We start from the raw sequence: 18,066 nt of genomic DNA, 5'->3' as shown, positions 1-18,066 counted from the left end.
TTCAGCTCCAACTCCGTCATCCCCCTGCCCCTCTGGGGATCCCCTGCGGCTTTCTCAAGCCTCTCCCTCCCCAGCACCCTCTGCCTTCCCTCCAGGGATCAGGGGCTTGGGGGGAAGCAGGTGCACGAGAGGGCGAGGGTCCTGGAGACACAGGGAGACGTGGCTGGCCGCTCTGCCTAGCCAGTTGGGGGACCTTAATGTTCTTCGGTTGGAGGACGGCGCTCAGAGCTGCTTTGGGCAAGGTGTCTCCCGATGGGCTCGGGGAGGGGCCTGACAGGGACTTACTTGCTGACACAGAGCTTTGTCTCGCAAACCCCAGTCACACACCAGACAGAGGGAAGAAGTTTGTGGGAAGCAAGCAGCCTTGACAGAGGGTGTGATTCTGGCCACCGGCCCTGGAATCAAATGCTGGCCCTCCCATGTACCTCCCGTGTGACCTTGGGAAGGGGTCTTCTGCTCTCCAAGCTTCAGTTTTCCTACCCGCCAAGTGAATCCAACCAGAGCAGGGGGTCGTTCGGAGGTTTCAGGGGCGGGAACAGGGCACGTATTCAAGGAATGGCAGCGATAATCTGGAAGCTTCTGATCTGCAGGTGACTGGGGGCTTGGGGCAGCCTGGAGGTGGCCTTCATTCTGTACGAGGCCATCAAGGGTGGCACGGGGTTAGAGGTGGCCTTGCCTCGAGGTCCAGGGCTCAGCGTGGAGGTCATGAGCCTCTGCCCTGCCACACACAGTAGGGTGGCAGGGCCTTGACCTCCCCCCCATGCGAGCACGGTCACCGGGAAATGACCTGGTCCATCCGCTCTTCCTCCCATCCATCCCACGAGCAGCTGCTCCGTGCCAGGCGAGCAGGCCCTGCCCTCGGGGGCTCCCGTGGTCCAGGGTAATTCGCCTGGGCCCGGGGCTTGCCAGCCTAGCCTTCCTTGGGTGCACAGCATTCAGAGATTCCCAAACCGATCCACGCCCCACATAGGCTAAGAATCACAGTCCATGGGACATGAGCTCCCCCAGGGCAGGGCTAGGACAACCGCCACCCCCATCCTCAGGGACTGGTTTGGAGCCTGGCTCATGGGGACACCCAGTGAACGTTGAATGGATGTTTGAGCGAGTACATGAATGAAGTCAAAGGTGATGACTGTCGGTCTTGATGAGTGCCACCATGGGGGAGGGGAGCAAGGGCCGTGGGAACATGGAGGAGGAGTCTTTCCAAAACTAGGTTGGGGTGGGGAGGGCTGGGGAAACAGTCTAGGAAGGCTTCCTGGAGGAGGTGACATCTAGCCGGGCTCCGAAGGAAGAGAGGGAATTAGGAAGCGGAGCAGGGGCAGCAGATGCCTCAGGCTAAGGGAGCAGCCTATGCAGAGCTGCTGTGAGGGAGCTAATGTGTCCAGGTCTGGCAGGAGTAAGCTGTCTAGACGTGTGGAGCCTGGGATGGATGGGCCGCCTGGGGAAGGTATGGAGAGAGGAGGGGCAGAGCCTGAGTCCTGGGGGCATCATCACTGCAGGGGCGGGCTAAGGAATTCTCTCCCTCATCTCGCCAACAGCATGGCACCCTTCCTGTGGGGGGCGGCCTTCTTGTCCACCTGCACCCCAGCCCCGACCCCATCTTCCTCTGGTCCCAAGTAGGAGATTTGGGACTTACTTGTAGAATTTGAATTTAAGCAAAACAAGCTGTTCGCTGTTTTGTACTTTCCCGTAGTAAGACACCTTGTGTAAGAGGATTCGCTATTTTATGTATCACTGAGAAAGAAAGGGTCAATTACTGCTGCAGGAGCCCCCACCATCGGAGACGTTAAATGTGGAAAAATGAGAAGGTGCATCCCCGCGTGGGTGACATACAGGAGTAACACTTCGGGTGGGAAACAAAGAACCAAACACTTCCCGATGCTCCGTGCACATCCATCACGGGGTAGTAAAAGCTGCTAATATTTACTGCACACGCACAATGCACCAAGTGCGTTCTATACGGACTCCCTTCAAGATGCATCTCTGGTCCCCAAAGTTGGAAACGTGGGGGAAAGCCAGCCGGAGAAGGGCCCCGAGAGGAGGCGGGAGGCCGGAGGGTTGAGTCTGAGCTCGCTTCTCATCGGCTGTGCGACTCTGGGCAAGCCCTTGGCTCTCCTGGGCCTCATGTCCCCCACGTGCCACATGCTCCGTGGCCGCTCTGCGGGCTCCCTCGGGGCTGTGAGCGATCGGGTACAGCGAGCCCGATCACGGCGCCTCCTTTAACGACAAGCTGCCCCCCCCGGTTCCAGCCGGTAGCCCCCCCCTGAACCCAGTTTTTACCTCCCCGCCTTTTCTTGCTCTGGGGGGCACGGCTGCCCGGCGGCCCCAGCCCTCGCCTCCTTCACGGGAGGGAGGCGCCTTTCTCCAGGGTGCCCGGCGGGGCGCTGCCCGTTAGCTTGCTCTGCGGAGAGGGGAGGAAAGAGGAGAGGAGGTGCTTGGCGGCCACCCTGCGCCCTGGGGACTGATGCATGGCAGCCTCTCGGGCCTGCCCTGGCTTCGGGACTCAGGCTGCAGGGGCTCCAGGTGGAAAGGGACCTTTAGTGACGGGCGCTCATTCCGCGGTGACAGTGTGACAATTCTTAGCGTGGTTGCTGTCACCGTTACAGCTCTCTCTTCCTGAGTCTGCACAGCAGGCACCCACGTGCGGGGCAGGGCGCGTCATTATTGCCTCCGTTTTACAGGTGAGGACCCCGAGGCTCAGCGAGGTGAGGTCCCTCACCCAAGGTCCACCCCAACCCCTGGAAATGGCACCGCGGGGGCCTGAGGCTGTGGGAGCCTTCACCTGCAACCCTGACCCACCCAGGAGGGCTGCATGGGGGAGGTGTGCCTGTCCCGTGCAGGCCACAAGGAGCAGGGCAGGGGCAGTGAGGGGAGGGCGCCTCTCTCTCCATCGGTCTCCCCGCCTTTCTGCCTCAGTTTCTCTTTTCATCCTCTCCATCTCCAGCTGCGTGCATCTCTCACTCACTCGCACTTGCTGTTATCTTTGGTCCCGGGCTTTCTGTCTCCCCTCTGGGCCTCTGTCTCTCACCTCTGCCTCTCTGTAGGACTCCCTTGCCCTGTCCCCAAGAAGGGGGCCCTCTGAGTCTTGCCCACCCCTCACAAAGGCCAGAGGCCCCTTCCTGAGGCTGCCTGGGCACCCCTCCCCGGGCAGAGCTGGAAGCCCAGGTCCGCCCCTGATGCCGCCCCTTCTCTCTCCCGCCCGTCCGTCTGTCCGTCTCTGTGTCCGTGTGCGCCCGCAGTGGCCCGGCTGCGGCTACGTGCTGTGCACGGTGCTGCTGTCCCTGGCGGTCCTGCTGGCCGTGGCTGTCACCGGCGCCGTGCTCTTCCTGAACCACGCCCACGTGCCAGGCACGGCGCCCCCGCCCGTCGTCAGCACCAGCACCGGGCCGGCGGGTGCCAACAGCGCCCTGGTCACCGTGGAGAGGGCCGACAGCTCGCGCCTCAGCATTCTCATTGACCCGCGCTGCCCCGACCTCGCCGACGGCTTCGCCCGCCTGGAGGGCGCCCAGGCCTCCGTGCTGCAGGCGCTGGCCGAGCACCAGGCCCAGCCGAGGCCCGCAGGCGAGCAGGAGCCGTTGGACACCCTGGCGGACCAGCTGCCCCGGCTGCTGGCCCGGGCCTCGGAGCTGCAGGCGGAGTGCGCCGGGCTGCGGAAGGGCCTCGGCGCGCTGGGCCAGGGGCTCAGCGCCCTGCAGAGCGAGCAGGGCCGCCTCATCCAGGTACGGGGCTGGGTCTGCATCTGGGGTCTTGGTGGGGGAGGGGGTTGCGGCCGGCGTGTCCGGCCCGGTGCTGGGCGCCTGATGTCCACGGCTTCCCTTAATCCCCAAGGGCCCCAGGACCAGGGGCTGTTGCTATTGCCATCTACCGTGGAGCCAGTGAGCCTCAGAGAAGCGAGGGTCCCATCCAAGGCCACACAGCGAGAGGCACCATTTCCTACCCACGGTCCTGGGGACCGTGGGGACCCTGGGTATTTGTGGAGCAGCCCGTGGCATCCCAGTCAGGTCAAGTCCAGGGCTCAAGGGGCTTCCCAAGCACGTCAGTACAGATGATCCGAGACCTGACTTCCATCAGTGGTGATTTGAGGTTCAAAGTCACGTGGCGGGTCAGGGGCAGGCCCTCTCCCCAGCCGTGCCACAAGGCCAGAGAGAGCTGTACCCCCTCCCCAGCTCTCTCTCCCCCATTCTCTACCAGTCGATGCTCCCAGCTTTCTAGGGAAGGAGGGACCAGCTGAGAGAGCCCAACCAGACCCTTAGCCTCTCCCTACCACCTCTGCCCCGTCTCCCCTGCTCCCCTCCCCTTTCCTAAGCCAAGGCAGGTCCCGGCAAGCACCTGTAGATCTGGGGGAAGAGTTTCCCACGTTGACCACTCCTGGAGCACCAGCAAGAACTCCTCACCCCCCTCCCCCCGCCCCACATAGGATCAGGGATTTAGGGTCATCTTGTTGGTTTTCCACTGTTTTCCAGAAGAGAAAACTGAGGCCCAGAAAGAGAGAATGATTTGTCCAGGGTACAGTGGCCTCTGGCCTCTGGCCTCCCAGCGCCCTGTCCACCTTCCGGCTTTGTACCCCATCACCCCAATGACTCAGGTCTTTAGGGACTAGGAGGTGAGCCCCACCCTGCCATTGGTCCCAGCCCCTTCCGGACACCGGGGATGACCAGGCACTCGGTCACCCAGCAGCTCATGAGCAATGGGTCTTTTCCCTCCTCTGAAGGCTATAGCTGGAGAAATTACAGTCCTCGTCATCCTGTCTGGGTGACTGATGGGAAGGCGCTTCCCCTCCCGGGTGGGGTGGGGATGAGGTGTTCAGCTGCCCTCTCCATCAGCAGATCACCCAGATTTCCTGGGTGACCTGGGCCCCCCACTTTACTCTCCACGTGGTTCAGCCAGGCCCTTAGGGCAGGGGTGGGGAATCGCAGGGAGAGGCCTCAGGGTCTCCCACCCACCCACCTACGCAGAGGCCTAGAGCTGTTCCTACAAGACTAATAGCTTTTGGGGGGCCTGGTAGTGCCTTGGCTCACCTGATATATTTACTTCTCAAAAGAACATTTAATTTGACTCATTTCCCGCAGACTCAGGGTGATTTCAGAGACCATGTGTCTTGCAGAGCTATGGAACTGCGGCTCCAGGCTCCAAGCTTCCCAGACCCCCAGGTGATCAGCGCAGACCTGGGTTTCCCAAAGCACTGCCCACAGACACCCCCTGTCAGAAGTGCCAGAGCTGCTTGCTAAAAGGCACCTCTCTGAACCTCATCGCAAACCCCCGGGGCCCCGCAGGTAAAAAGGCATCGCGGCGGCCCTTGTGGGCACGGACATCTATGGCCCACTGGCCCGGGAGCTGCAGAGCTGAGCGGTTCTGCCTTCAGGGTTCGGGCCAGCAGTGCTGGGATCCAGTCCAGCCTCCACCAAGGAGCAGCAGTTGCCCTCCCTGGGCTCAGTCTCCTCACCTGCAAAATGGGGATAGTATAGTCCATACCCAGGAGGATGTGGGAGCTCCTGGCCGGGCTGGGCTCAGCTGGCGTCCGGCACAGAGAGATGAGCCTTTCTTTTATTATTATGGAAATAAAATGGTTTGTAAACTAAAGTTGCAGCCAGTGGGGAGCCACCAGTGAAAATCTCTTTTGCGGGAGTAACGATAGGAACCACTGGGTGCTCGGGTAGTAGGCACTTTGTGGCACAGTGGCCCCAGGAGGGGGAGCTCATCACCCCATTCTCCGGAGGGGCAGACGGAGGCTCGGAGTGGCAGAGTGCCCTGTGGAAGCTCAGTCACACGACCAAGAAGTGCCAGGAGCAGCTTTGACTTCGCTGCCTCTAAAAGCTGCCAGGTCCTTTTTAATGCATGTGTGCAGCTCAGCGAGCAGGGACTGACTTTCCCTATTAATTCGGAGCATGTTTATATGTACATTTTCAACTTTAATCATTTGCTGTTTAAACGGAGGTCTTCCCTGCCCGCCAGCAAGAGCGGGCTGTGCCTGAGTTCCTCGAGTGTGTCTGGTGGTCGAAGAAGGATGGGCAGGACCCTGGAGACTTAGCCAACAAGCCTGGTGATCTCTGCTGCCCACACCCTGCAGGTGCCCCCCGCCCCCGCTCTGGGGGCTGCCTGCGTCCATGTGGTCCACGGGGCTCCCCCGACAGGGCCTGTCTATAGGACACTGCTGTGAAAGCCCAGGGAGGGGTCGGCTGCCTTGCCCCAGCGTCCCCCCTGCCCACCTCGGCGCCCTTCCCCCCGGGCCTCAGCCCTCCCTGCAGAGGAGAAGCTGACGGGGAAACTAAAAGCTTTCGAGGGGCCCTTGCTTCTGGACAAGCCGAGAATCGTATTTTGTAAACTGCTGGCTCTGTATATTTCTATTTTCCTTCCTCGAGCGAGCTATTATCTGGCAAGTGACAGGTTCAGCGTGTAAAGACCCAGCAGGGCTCATGTGCATGGGGTGGCTGGCTGGCTGTCGTCCGCCCGTGACCTGCCTCCCCTCCTCGTGGTCCTGCAGCCTCCCAGAGCCCAGGGTGGGGGAGGTGACAGCCCCCAGACCCTTCAGGCAGCAAGCACGGCCCAGAGGTCCCGGCGGGGGGCGGCGGGGGAGGTGGTCAGCCCGGTGCTGACCCAGCTACAAACCTCCAGACCCGGATCTCGGGAAGGGTGGCCGAGCGGTGGGAATGACACAGGGAATGTGGGCTGAGCTTTCAGGCCCCAAACACCTGCTCTGGTGAACCACCCCCAACACCCACCCCAGAAAGACAGGTGCCATCACTCACAAAGGGGGTTCGGTTACTCTTCCAGGGTCACTCGCCCAGTGAATGGAGGAGGGGTTGAGTCAAAACCCAGAATTGACACCAGAGCCTGGGGCCAGACCACCGCCCCCCGCTTGTCCTGCCCCTACCCTGCACAATGACACAGCCCTGGGTTCCTTTCCTGCCAGTCAACCCTGGGAAAGAGCCCGAGGTCGGTCTCCATCAGGGACCTCTCCTTCTGGTCCTCGGTTTCCCCATCTGTACCGAGGAGACAAGCAAGCCAAGCCCTCCCCACTGGCCATGCTGTGGGGGTGAGGTGAGGCGGTGGACATCGGAGCTGTGACTCATGAATGTGGAGTTGGGGACTGGGTGGGGTGGGAGGAGTATCCCAGGGCCCCCTGTTTGCACACAGAACCGTCACCCCTGCCTCCGCGGCCTTGTTGGGCATCGGGAGAGACTTTGGGTGAGGGCGTTTTGTAATCTGCAAGGTGCCTTATGAATTTTCGTAACAAGGAAGGCCAAGTCCTTTGTGCCCTGCTGGGGCCCCACCCTGTGCTGAGTCCCACCCATGTGTTGTCACCAGTCCCCATGGCAGTTGCAGCAGGGAGGCCCCGGCAGCCCGGCTTCGAGGCTTGGTTACATCACTCACCCCCCGACGTGTACCTGGTAAATGGGTGAGTTGGGATTTGAACCCAGCTTTGCCTGGTGCGCGGTGCCTCCTCCCCCTGCACGCAGAGCTTTCTTCGGTCCCCTCACCTGGGCTGAGGCACAGAGATGGAGGAGGACGGGGCCTGGGTGCAGCAGGGCACAGGTCTCTGCTGAAGCCTCTGTCTCCCGTCCCACCCGAGCCCCCATCCTCTGAACACACAGACACTGAGCTCCTGTGGGGCCAGAGCAGGGCAGAAGGGGATGGCCCGTGCTGGCAGGTGCTGGCTGGCCGGAGCCCCTGCCCCTTCCACTCACCCCTTCCTCTTACCCCTGTGCCCCATAGCTTCTCTCCGAGAGTCAAGGCCACATGGCTCACCTGGTGAACTCGGTCAGTGATGTCCTAGATGCTCTGCAGAGGGACCGGGGGGTTGGCCGGCCCCGTGTCAAAGCTGACCTCCAGAGGGCACCTGCCAGGGGACTGCGGCCCCGCGGCTGCACCAACGGTGAGCTGAGGGGGGACTGCCTTTCCTGGGTGACCTGGGTGCCCAGCTCTGTACCCCCATGGCCCCTCGCCCACCCCTCTGATGAGGACACACAGCTGCTGTTTGCTGAGGACTTCCTGCTGCCAGGCAGCTCTGAGCACCCTACCTGCACCCTTCTGTTGAGCCCTCTCCCGGCCTGTTGTGCCCATTTCCCAGATGAAGAAAGCGAGGCTCAGAAAGGGTGCACGCTCACCCAGCTTCTACCCCCAAGGCTGGTGCCCTGGAGCCCATGAGACACTGCAGGGTAGACTGACAAGCCAGGGAGAGCCAGGGACAGAGGGTGGTGGTCGTGAGGGGGGACACAGGTACCAGGCGCAGCCCTGACAGCATGCCCCGTCCCAGGCTCTCCACCACGCGACTGTCTGGACGTGCTCCTGAGTGGACAGCAGGAGGATGGCATTTACTCGGTCTTCCCCACACACTACCCTGCCGGCTTCCAGGTCTACTGCGACATGAGCACAGATGGTGGCGGCTGGACGGTGAGTCTCCCGGGCGGCACAGCCCGCTTCCTCTGGGCCCTGCAGATGCCCAGGCGGGCCGGGCTGACCCACAGGGCGGTGCGCTTGAACTCGGGGGCTCTGAGCAGCCTCTCACCCAGGCTTCTGCCCCTGGCCAGGCCTGCCGCCGGCCCCCACAAACCTGCCCCTCATCTCACCCAAGAGCTCCACACCCCCCAGAAATCGGCACAGGGCAAGCGGAGGCCGTGGGCTGACCCCTGGGCCCCCGTGGGAGCAGATGTTAGACCCCGTCTCCTGCCCGTGGAGCCACCTCCTGCTCCCCGAACCTCGAGCCTCTGGGAACACAGGGGCTCCCCGGGAGCACCAGGCAAGTCGGGGATGGGTTCTGGGATGGAACGTGGCAGCAGGAACCTCTTGCTGTTGTGAGCTCAAGGGCCGGCGAGTGTAGATCTGTCTTTCAAGTTCTCCAATATATGGCATGTGTGCAGGAGATCAAAGGGGAAAAGCGGGGGGAAGGCGCCTGCAGGGAGCAGAGACCCCCGTGGCTTCCCAGCAAGGAGCTGCTGTGACTTCCTGCCTGGGTAGGAAGTAGGGGTGACGAAATGTCCCTACGGCCAATGGAGGGCTGCGGGGTGGGGTGACCACAGGTGGCCCCGAAATCTCCCCGGAGCTGGGAGAAGGGGGCGGAGCGGTGGGGAGAGGCCCCTGGCTTGATTCCCTGGGGAATCTCCAGATCCACCAGTGGGGAAGCCCCTTGTAGAGCAGGGTCTGCGTGTCGCCTCCCACAGCCTCTGTGACGGCTCCTGGCCTCAGCTTTCGTGCGGGCACCGGAGCCACAGGCCAAAGGGAAATGCCGGGCCTGGCGGCATCTCAGTAACACATGTGGGCACTGAAATGTGAATTTCATAAAATGTTCGTGCGTTCTTCAAATATTATTCAAAAGATATTTTAAAATATTTTTCTTTTGCTTTTTAAAAACCATTTAAAAATGTTCCTGGCTCATAAGCCATTTAAAAACAGGCAGCAGGCAGGAGTCATCCTGTCGGCCGTGGTTTACTAACCCCCCCATTCTAAAGCTGGGATAGGAAGTGAGCTTGCTGTCCCTTCCCCCTCAAATCAGTGGCCTTCCAACCCTCTCCTGAAGCTCAGCCTTGGGGGCTGGGCTTCAACGGGGCTGCCACCGGCCATTGGGTGACTTCGTGTAAATTAAAAATGCATGTCCTTTCCTTTTGGCCCACTGGGGCACTGGGCTTGACAAGGAGAACAGATGTGGGCTGGGTGCCCTAGAGCAGTGAACAACCTGTACCACTGTCCCTGGACATCTGCCTGCCACCCTGAAAGCTGCTCAACCTCCCCAAGTTGGCCGTGGTTGGGATGCCCAGTGACAATGGAAATCAGGGCTCGTAAAACTGACTCTTTAATGGTTCTTGGCTTCACGTTTAATTTCAAAAATGGGCAGATAATTTTGAGCACCTACTGTGTGCTGGGGAAGCACAGAGATGGGGAAATCCCTGCCGCAGTCCTCCCAGAGAGCTTGGAGTCTGTGAGGATTTGGGGTGGAAGAAGTCACGGTAAGCAGAGGTAGGGGAGGCTCTGTGCAAGCTTCCTGGAGAAGGAGCGGCTTTTCAGATAAGCCTTAAGAGGCTGGTGAGAGCAGTAAGTGGGAAGGAAAGAGAAGGTGTTCCGGGCAGAGGGAGCAACCTAACAAGGCCCTGGGATGTAGGAAGCACATGGCCTCCTTAGGGAAGAGTCAACGAGGGTGGGTGGCGTGTGAAGAGGTAAGACTAGCATCAATATCCCAGGCTGCGGGGTTGGGGCGGGCACTGGGGAGTTACTGAGGGTGCTGGAGAGAGGAAGGTGGCTTAAGAACTGTCTGCAGGAGCTGTAACCTGACTGTGCGTCTTGGAGCAGAGCAGGGAGAGAGTAGAGGAGGAGGCCATTGGCTCATGCTGTGGACAGGCCTGTGATCAAGCCTCTGCCAGAGCAGCCGGGAGCTTGGGCTGCAACATCCACAGACGGACGTGGGGGTGGCTCCCAGTCCTGCTGTGTGATCTTGGGGAAGTTATTAAGTTCTCTGAGCCTCAGTTTCCTCAGCTGTAAAATGGGGATACCCACTTGCCTCACTGAGAGATCTTAACCGCAAGCAACAGAAAATCGCCGATTTAAGCAGAAAAGGAAATGTCCTGGAGGGAGGCTGGGAGGCCAGAGAAATCAGCGCAGGGCCATGCTGCCAGGAATGGAGCCCCCTAGACCTGGCCAGGGGTGACGTGGTGGGAACCCCACTGCCCCAGGGCTGCTGGTGAGGAGCCCCTGGGCACAGCCACACCTGGGCACGGACACCCCCAAGATGGGTGCGGGCCTGGGGTGCAGTCTGCGGTTCCTTTGAAAGAGATCCCTTGTGTCCCTGCCTCTTGGCTTCCCCAGCCATTGAGCCAGTGGCTGTTCTGATGGGTGGGGCCTGGGCCACAGGCCTACGACCCTCCCCAAATCTCAGACGATGGGGAAGGACAGCCAGGTTGACCAAGGCTTCCGCCGAATGCTTGTGGGGCATTCAGCACAGGCCCATCAGTGGCCAGATCACTATTTAGAACAATGGGTCACGCCCGACGCAAGGCACTGGCCAGCCAACATGACAAGGATGTGTGTGACCCCGCCCCTTACTGAGCTCTTTGCCAAGAGGGCGTCCACCGCCGTCCAGGGGACAGTCATGGGGGCCTGAAGCAGGGTATGGGGTCAGCTGTTTTCCAGGGGTGCCCAGGTGGGCCCCCAGGTCTCTGCCCTTGGCACTTGGGGCATGAGGAGAAGCTGGCCCTGGCCGCCCCCCAGTTCTCACCAAGGAGCGTGGTGCGATTTTTGGTGTGTTGATGGCCAGGCAGAGGGGAGAGGGAAGCTTCCCCGGGGGAAGGCATGGTGAGACATGGGGGTGCAGGCAGCCCACATCGGTTCTGAAAGGGGTCGGCTTTCCCGAGCACGGGGAGAGACAGGGGAGGCCTGAGTGAGGCAGGTGGGTGGCGGGGGGTGGGGGGGGGTGGGCCAGGCGAGTGCACTCAGAGGGCAGAGCCAGCACGAGAGCCCCTGAGAATCCCCCAAAGACCCAGGGACAGACATACCTGCAAACATCTCTTCAAGCTCCACAGGAGAGCATTTAAATGTACTGGATCCGCGTCTGGGGGCTAAAAGCTCTCTTGTTTTCCTAACTCTGAACATCTGAGTTATGGCATTTGTCTCTGGGAACTCCTCGGCAGGCAGAACTGCACCAACGTAGCGGCCAAAGCCCAGAAATCAGAGTTAAGGGTCAGGACAGGCTTAATGAAAGACTCGGGCACCAGCCCGGGCTCTGCATCTTCCCTGTGGGTGGACTTGAAGCTAGTCTCCCGGGAAGTCCATCAGGATCTGGGCTGGGAGGATGGTAATACCCGCGGCCTGGGGTTCCGGGACCATTACAGGGGAGACGATGAGGAATGCCAGCAGCCCCCTGCCCGCCCCCCCACCCTCCCGCTCAGACACCTGGATCAGGGGCTGTGGAAAGCAGGCCGCTCTCGGCTGAGAAGTGTTTGCGAGGCCGATAAACGTTAATATCCATTTGGGCTTCCATCAAAAGCAATCTTTGCCCAGATACCTCTGGGCATCTGTCAGGATCACCTCCCTGCCACACGGAATCTCTCGGAAACTCAATTGTTGTTTGGGAAGGAGCTCGCTGCCGCCTCTCTGAACCCTGGTACCATCCATCCTCGTTAGGCTCTGTCTGAGCTGCCAGACCTCGAGTGCTGACCCCGGGTGGCCCTCCTTAGTGGACAGGGCATCTGGGGCTGGACGCTGCAGCCAGAGCCTGCTTCCTGGCGAGACCAGCCCGGGCAAGGAGGGGGTTCAGCAGCCCTGGCCACTTCATGGCTTATATACCAGGGCCTGGCATGCATCCAACCCCTGGAGCCTGGCTGAGCAGCCTCAGAGAAGGAAGAGATGTGTCCAAGGCCACCTAGCAAATGAGCAGCCCGCCTGGGGCAGCGCCCAGACCTCCCGAGGCCCAGCTTCATGCGTGTGTGTGGAGCTGGGCATCACACGGTGGCCCTTAATCATCCAACCGCTGAGCACCAACCACAGGCCAGAGGATCCAACAGCAAGTTCCTGGCCTGGTGGGGAGCTAGCAGATGAGCTGACTTGTGTGAGGGCTATAGGGCTGGGGGGGATGGGGGAGCCCAGAGGAGAGCCCCTAACCCAGCCTGGGGCAGCCCAGGGAAGCCTCTGGACAGGGAGGTCCAAGCGCTGGGGGACGAGGAGAGAACAGCATTCCAGGCAAAGGGAACAGACGTGCAGAGGTCTGCAGGGATGTTGCGGCGCCTTGTCTGGGTCCGCGTGGGCTCTGCTCTGCTGGTGTATGGAGCTTGAGGGGCCAGGGACGAGAGGGGGGAGGTGGGCAGGGGCTGGGTCAGGTGAGGTTGTGCGGGCACATCAGGAGACAGGCTTTGTCCTGAGTGCTGATTGGGCTCCTGCCGCCCTCAGGATTCCCCCGGGTGGGGAGTGACTCAGACTTGGGCCAAGGGCATGGCGGCTGGTGGGGGAAGTAGTTCGGGGAGTGTGAATTCTATGGGCCCTGAATTGTGGCTGCGGACAGTAGGAACTGCCGGGTGGGAAGAGGCCACATGTGGCTCCTTGGGGTGGGGAGGCCACAGAGGTGGGTGGGCACATGCCTCAAGGTGGCCTTTTGGCTGATGTGGCCACTGGCCTTGGCTGAACCCAAGCCTTCTCTCCACACTCACCAAAGCCCACAGCGACCCGGGCCACACAGGGTCACGCCGATTGTCAAGGCCACTCCTGAACTTGACATGGGCACTCACCCCATCCCTGCCCCAGGAAAGGAGGAGGGAAGGCAGGAAGGAAGGACTGCGTCCTGCTGACCTGCGACTCTGGGGAGGGGCCTCCTTTGGGAGGCCTCTCTGACCACCGGGGCCCACCCATCATGCTCCTTTTTTGTACCAAAGGTGGGATCGAGCGGTTACCTGTCCGCCTGCTGTCCCTTGTCACACTTTGGGTGATGACACTTCACCTCACTGAGCCTCACTTTTTCACCTGCTCAGTGAGGCTGATAGAGCACCATCCACGTGGCGAGAGAGTCAGAATCCTTCGCAGGCTCTTCCCTGGTGAGCGGGGAGCAGGGGGAGCAGGGGTCTACGCTGAGCCTTGGGGAATCCCTGCGAACAGAGGAACCTGGCTCCCTCCTGCAGGATCTTACAGTCAAGCAGTGTGTTTAAAGGGAAGACTCGTCAAAACAGAGGCCAGATTTCCTCATCGGGAAGGTGATGCGTGGGACCAGGCTGGCCGTTTCCAGCTCACCTCCCCGCCGGCCGTGTGAGACTGGGAGGTCGCATCCCCTCTTGGGGTGCTCCCCTTCCTCGCCCAACCACCAGTGTGGCCCTTGTATCTTGTGTGGCCGCCTTGCTGGGGCCTGGTGTGGGTTTTGGGTGGTCAGAAGGAGGGTCCAGCTCGGCATCAACAGATGCCCCCCGCCCAACTTCCCTACCTCTCTGCCCTGCGGCACAGCCTTGTCCCCATCGGCATCTGCCCTTAGCGTTGCTGCCACCAGGCCTGATTGCCAACCCCTTCCCTCGCCTTTGCATAATTACCGCCGGGGTCACCAGAATCAGGTCCAGTTCAGCATCTCCTGCCGCAGGACCCCGCAGGAGGATCGATTCTGCTCGGCGCCCCCACTGGGACTCACGGCGCAGCCGCCTGCTCCCAGCACCACGAGCTGAGTGGCCCAAACCCCGTTCTGCACGGTGGCCACACTCTGCCAGGCGTTTTACTGTTGTGCGAGGTCAGCGGCTCAGATATGCTGCTAATTGGCTTTGCTGTGAGAGAAACCATCCCCTCCCCACCTGAGCTCCCCAGGAAGGGAGGAAAATCCTTCCCTCACTTGCAAAACATCAAAGGAGCCACCACCAAGCGGAGCCCAGCCTGGCAGCGGGATCCGGCTCAGGGAGAGATGAAAAGCCGGGGAGGCTGGACCGCAGGGTTGTGGGAGGCTCCTCCGTCCGTGGGCTGAGGCTTCAGCCGGTCCTTGTTGCAGACAGAGGCGGTGGTGGCAGGGGGACCTGCCATGACATCAGTGGGCCACGGTGTCCCCGAGCCGTAGCCCGGCTCGGCACCGGCTCCCCACTGCCCTGGGGAGTCCTTAGGGCTGCACACCCTAATACATGAGCAAGGTGACCGGCCCCGCATCCCCTCGAGTGATCCACTCGGAGAAAGCTGGCCTCCATCCAGAGCAGTTGGATTTTGTAAACTTTTAACGTAGAACGGGGTAGCACACGCGGACGCTCAGCCCGGTAGCTCAGCGTTTGATAAATGGCAGCTCTGAGCAGCGTTTGCCAGGAGCCGGCCGGCACCGACTGCCAAGCCTGGGAAGCATGGCAGGGCGCCAAGCCTGGGGGTACCATTTCCAGTCAAAAACAAGGAGGAGGCCCGCTTCCTTCTGGGCTTGGCAGCTGGTTCTGAAGGAGAGGGAGGGGACGTTGGTTAGACCTACTGTGTGCGCCCCGTTTACGCTTTTACTTCATTGCGCGTTTTCCCTGCAACCCTGCAGGGGTGACAAAGGAACTGCTGCTGGCGCCTCTTTACAGAGAGGGAAACTGAGGCTTGGAAAGGGTCCGTGACTCATCCGAGGTCACGCGGCCTGTGAGAGGCGGAGCCGAGATTCGAACTCCGGGCCTTCTGTACCTGTGCTCTTGCCAGCGAGCCCGGAGAGCACCCCAGGGGCACGGCCCAGAGGTGTCCAGAAAGGATTCAAGGAGCCGCAGCCTCCCCAGCAGCCTCTGAAGGGCTACATTGCACATCCAAGTTCTTTGTTCCTTAGAAACAAAAATCCGCCTGGGCCACAGCGCCCCCTCGCGCCCCTCCCGGAATCGCCTGCCCAGGAGGTGTGGGCGGCTCGTGGGCCCTGGAGCTGCACAACCAAGATCCTGCCTGCAAATGGTTTCTGCAGCAGCTTCATCAGAGTCGAGGGAAGGTCCCAGCTGCTGCCTCCTGGGGACCCTTCAAAAGTGGCAGAGACACTCCCTCCCCATCTCATAGGGTTTGGACCCACCCAGCCCCCACCTCTTGGCTTCTCTGACCACCTGCCAAGACCCTGCTCAATGTGCAGTTCAGCAGAGCGTCTCCTACTCCAGGCAGCCCTCCTGGAGCCCACCCTAGCAGATGGCTCAACCTCCTCTGAGCTCCCGCAAATGTACCCACAAGCGTCACCATTACGGACTAATGTGTATCAACCAGCGCCTGTTCCTGTTACCAAATCTTTGTGGGTAGGAGCTGCATGACCTCCATTTTACAGATGAGGAAACAGGTGTAGGGATGGAAGGAGCTTGCCAGGTTAGGAGCTGCCCGGCCCCACGACTGCACACAAGCGCCTGGAGCAGCAAGCTTTCCATTTGGCAGAAGAGAGAAGCCCAGGGACGCCTGGGTGGCTCAGTCGGTTAAGCGACTGCCTTCGGCTCAGGTCATGATCCTGGAGTCCCGGGATCGAGTCCCGCATCGGGCTCCCTGCTCGGCGGGGAGTTTGCTTCTCCCTCTCATGCTCTCTGTATCTCATTCTCTCTGTCTCAAATAAATAAATAAAATCTTTAAAAAAAAAAAAAAAAAAAAAAAAAAAAGAAGAGAGAAGCCCAGACTTCGGTGGACGCCCAGCCTATCAGCTGGAGCCCCAGTGGAACTTGGTCCCCTGGATGCCAGCCGAGGGCACTTCTTGAGGCTGTGGCCCAGCTCGGCCGTGCTGAGGGCCGGGTAGCCTCACGGGCCTAGGGGAGCAGTGTACGCCCCCTCAGCCTTGGGGTGCCCCCACTCTGCAGAGGTCGCCCCACCTGGCCACCTTAGCCGGCTCACCTGCCAAATGGGAGCACAAAGCCCTCTGTGCTGGGGAGACCACAGAGCCAGGCTCAGGCGCCAAGGACAAGCACGATGGCAGACAAGGAGCCAGTCGGACAGGGCCCCTCCGAGGAAGGGGTCCCGGCAGAGATGGGACCCTGTGGAGCACAAGGCAGGCCCCTGGAGCCCAGCTGACAAACACAGGACCCTCGGCCCCTCCGCTGCCCCCCCCCCCACGCTTGCCCACCCCAAATGCAGCCGCTCCTTCCTTAGGAACCGCCCGGCACCATCTGCAGGACCATGTGGGCCCATCCCTCCCTTGGCAGAGCCCCCAAGCAGTACTTGGAAGACACGCCGGGCGGCCGGCACTGGCTCTTGAGAATCTGCATCCAGAAAACATGCTCTGTCTGTCTTCCTACGTGCCACCTGCTCGAGAGGGCGGCCGGCGCCTCGCCTTCTGCATCGGTCACTTTGCCGCTGGAGCCCAAGGGAGCCGCCCCAGGAGTCGGACCAATGAAGATTTAGCCTCAAAAGGAATCCTTTTGTTTCCCTACCATTTTCCACCCTTTTTTTTTTCTTTTTGGCCTAAGTGGGGATTCATGTTCTGTTGGGACAGATGGCCGGGAAGTGGGTACATCCATCCTTTGCTCACTCCCTCTTCGCGTCTTCCCGTCTGGCTGATCCCTGCTCTGTAATTGAAGGCCTTCTGCTTGGTGACATCCAGCCAGCCAGTGTCCCTGAAGTCCAGCTGCAGCTCAGCCTGGGCCTCTGAGTCAGAGAAAGCAAACTCCTGGGAACCTTGGAGAACCGGCAGCCGGTCTGTGGCCTCGAGGGCGCTTGGGACTTGCTGGCCACGTCAAGCAGTGATTGGCTTGAGGGCGAGGCCAGGGTACCGAGTCTGAGATCCTGGCCAGGGCCGGGCTCACTCCATCACTCAGCCCAGGAATCAGGACAGCCCATGGAAAGGCCGGCAACGTCCAGAGCAGTGTGTCTCAAAGGGCAAGGATCGTGGCAGGAAGTTTTGGTTTCCGATGTGAACACTCGTGAGTGTGTGTCTCATGATGCCACCCGCCTTTCCCGGGGTCATGGTCAGCGAGTCTAAATGTCACTTGTGCAAAGCATTGTCACGGATGTGTCTGGGCCGTTCACGGGGTGGATCACGGTTCATGAGCCCCAGGTGAGTGCGCTCACGTGGGCACCCAGTTGCGGTGGCTTCTGAGCTGGTACAGACTCAAGCTCTGTCATCGGGAATGTCTGCCACAGCCGGGTGCTTGCAGCGTACTTTGCCCGGGTGGACAGAGAGGCAGGGAGGCCCCGGCGGGCCCCGAGCACGCGCGCTCACCCACCGATCGTGCATCCAGGCCGAGCCCCAGCCGGGCCCCTGCCTGTGGGTGGCAGGGGGAGAGAGGGACTGAGAACGGGGTTTGAAGGTCCGCGGTCGGCATAAGAGTCCTGGCAGGAGGACAGGGAGGCACGTCCCGGGTCTGGTGAGTGGCAAATAAGAGTGACGTGGAGGGTAGGACATTGGCCTGCGGGTGTCCAGCCCGGCCTTCGGCTGAGGGCGTGAGGGGTGGGTCAGACCGTCCACTCCGTGCTCACTGTCCCCTGGCTTCTGGCCAGCGTCGGAGCTTCTGTCTACCGTAAGGACGAGGGGGGCGGAGAACTGGGTTGGGGTAAGGATTCGGTGAATAAGAACGTGCTCAGTGAGAGGGACCCAGCCCCAGCATCTGCCGTGGCTGGCTGTCAACACCAGCCCACCTTGGGCACTCTGCCCGTCCGTCTCAGTTTCCAGGGCTTATGCCCTGCCCGCGCCCGGAAGCCCAGCAGACCCCCAGTCTACTTCGT

The 18,066-nt window shown here is 61.0% G+C and overlaps 1 protein-coding gene across 1 annotated transcript in view; it reads left to right on the top strand.

Moving 5' to 3' along the window:
* The window catches only part of FIBCD1 (fibrinogen C domain containing 1), a 35,582-nt gene that overhangs the window by 6,138 nt on the left and 11,378 nt on the right, over positions 1 to 18,066 (top strand). The window contains exons 3-5 of the mRNA XM_045883359.2: positions 3,240 to 3,719; positions 7,714 to 7,873; positions 8,255 to 8,391. Of these exons, the coding sequence (XP_045739315.1) occupies positions 3,240 to 3,719; positions 7,714 to 7,873; positions 8,255 to 8,391 (777 nt within the window). The remainder of the gene's footprint in view (positions 1 to 3,239; positions 3,720 to 7,713; positions 7,874 to 8,254; positions 8,392 to 18,066) is intronic.

Source organism: Mirounga angustirostris, unplaced genomic scaffold (genome assembly GCF_029215605.1).
Source record: "Mirounga angustirostris isolate CCGP_5_RB_7025 unplaced genomic scaffold, mMirAng1.0.hap1 SCAF_15, whole genome shotgun sequence".
NCBI classification, from domain to species: domain Eukaryota; kingdom Metazoa; phylum Chordata; class Mammalia; order Carnivora; family Phocidae; genus Mirounga; species Mirounga angustirostris.
This window is presented reverse-complemented; position numbering and strand designations above follow the sequence as displayed.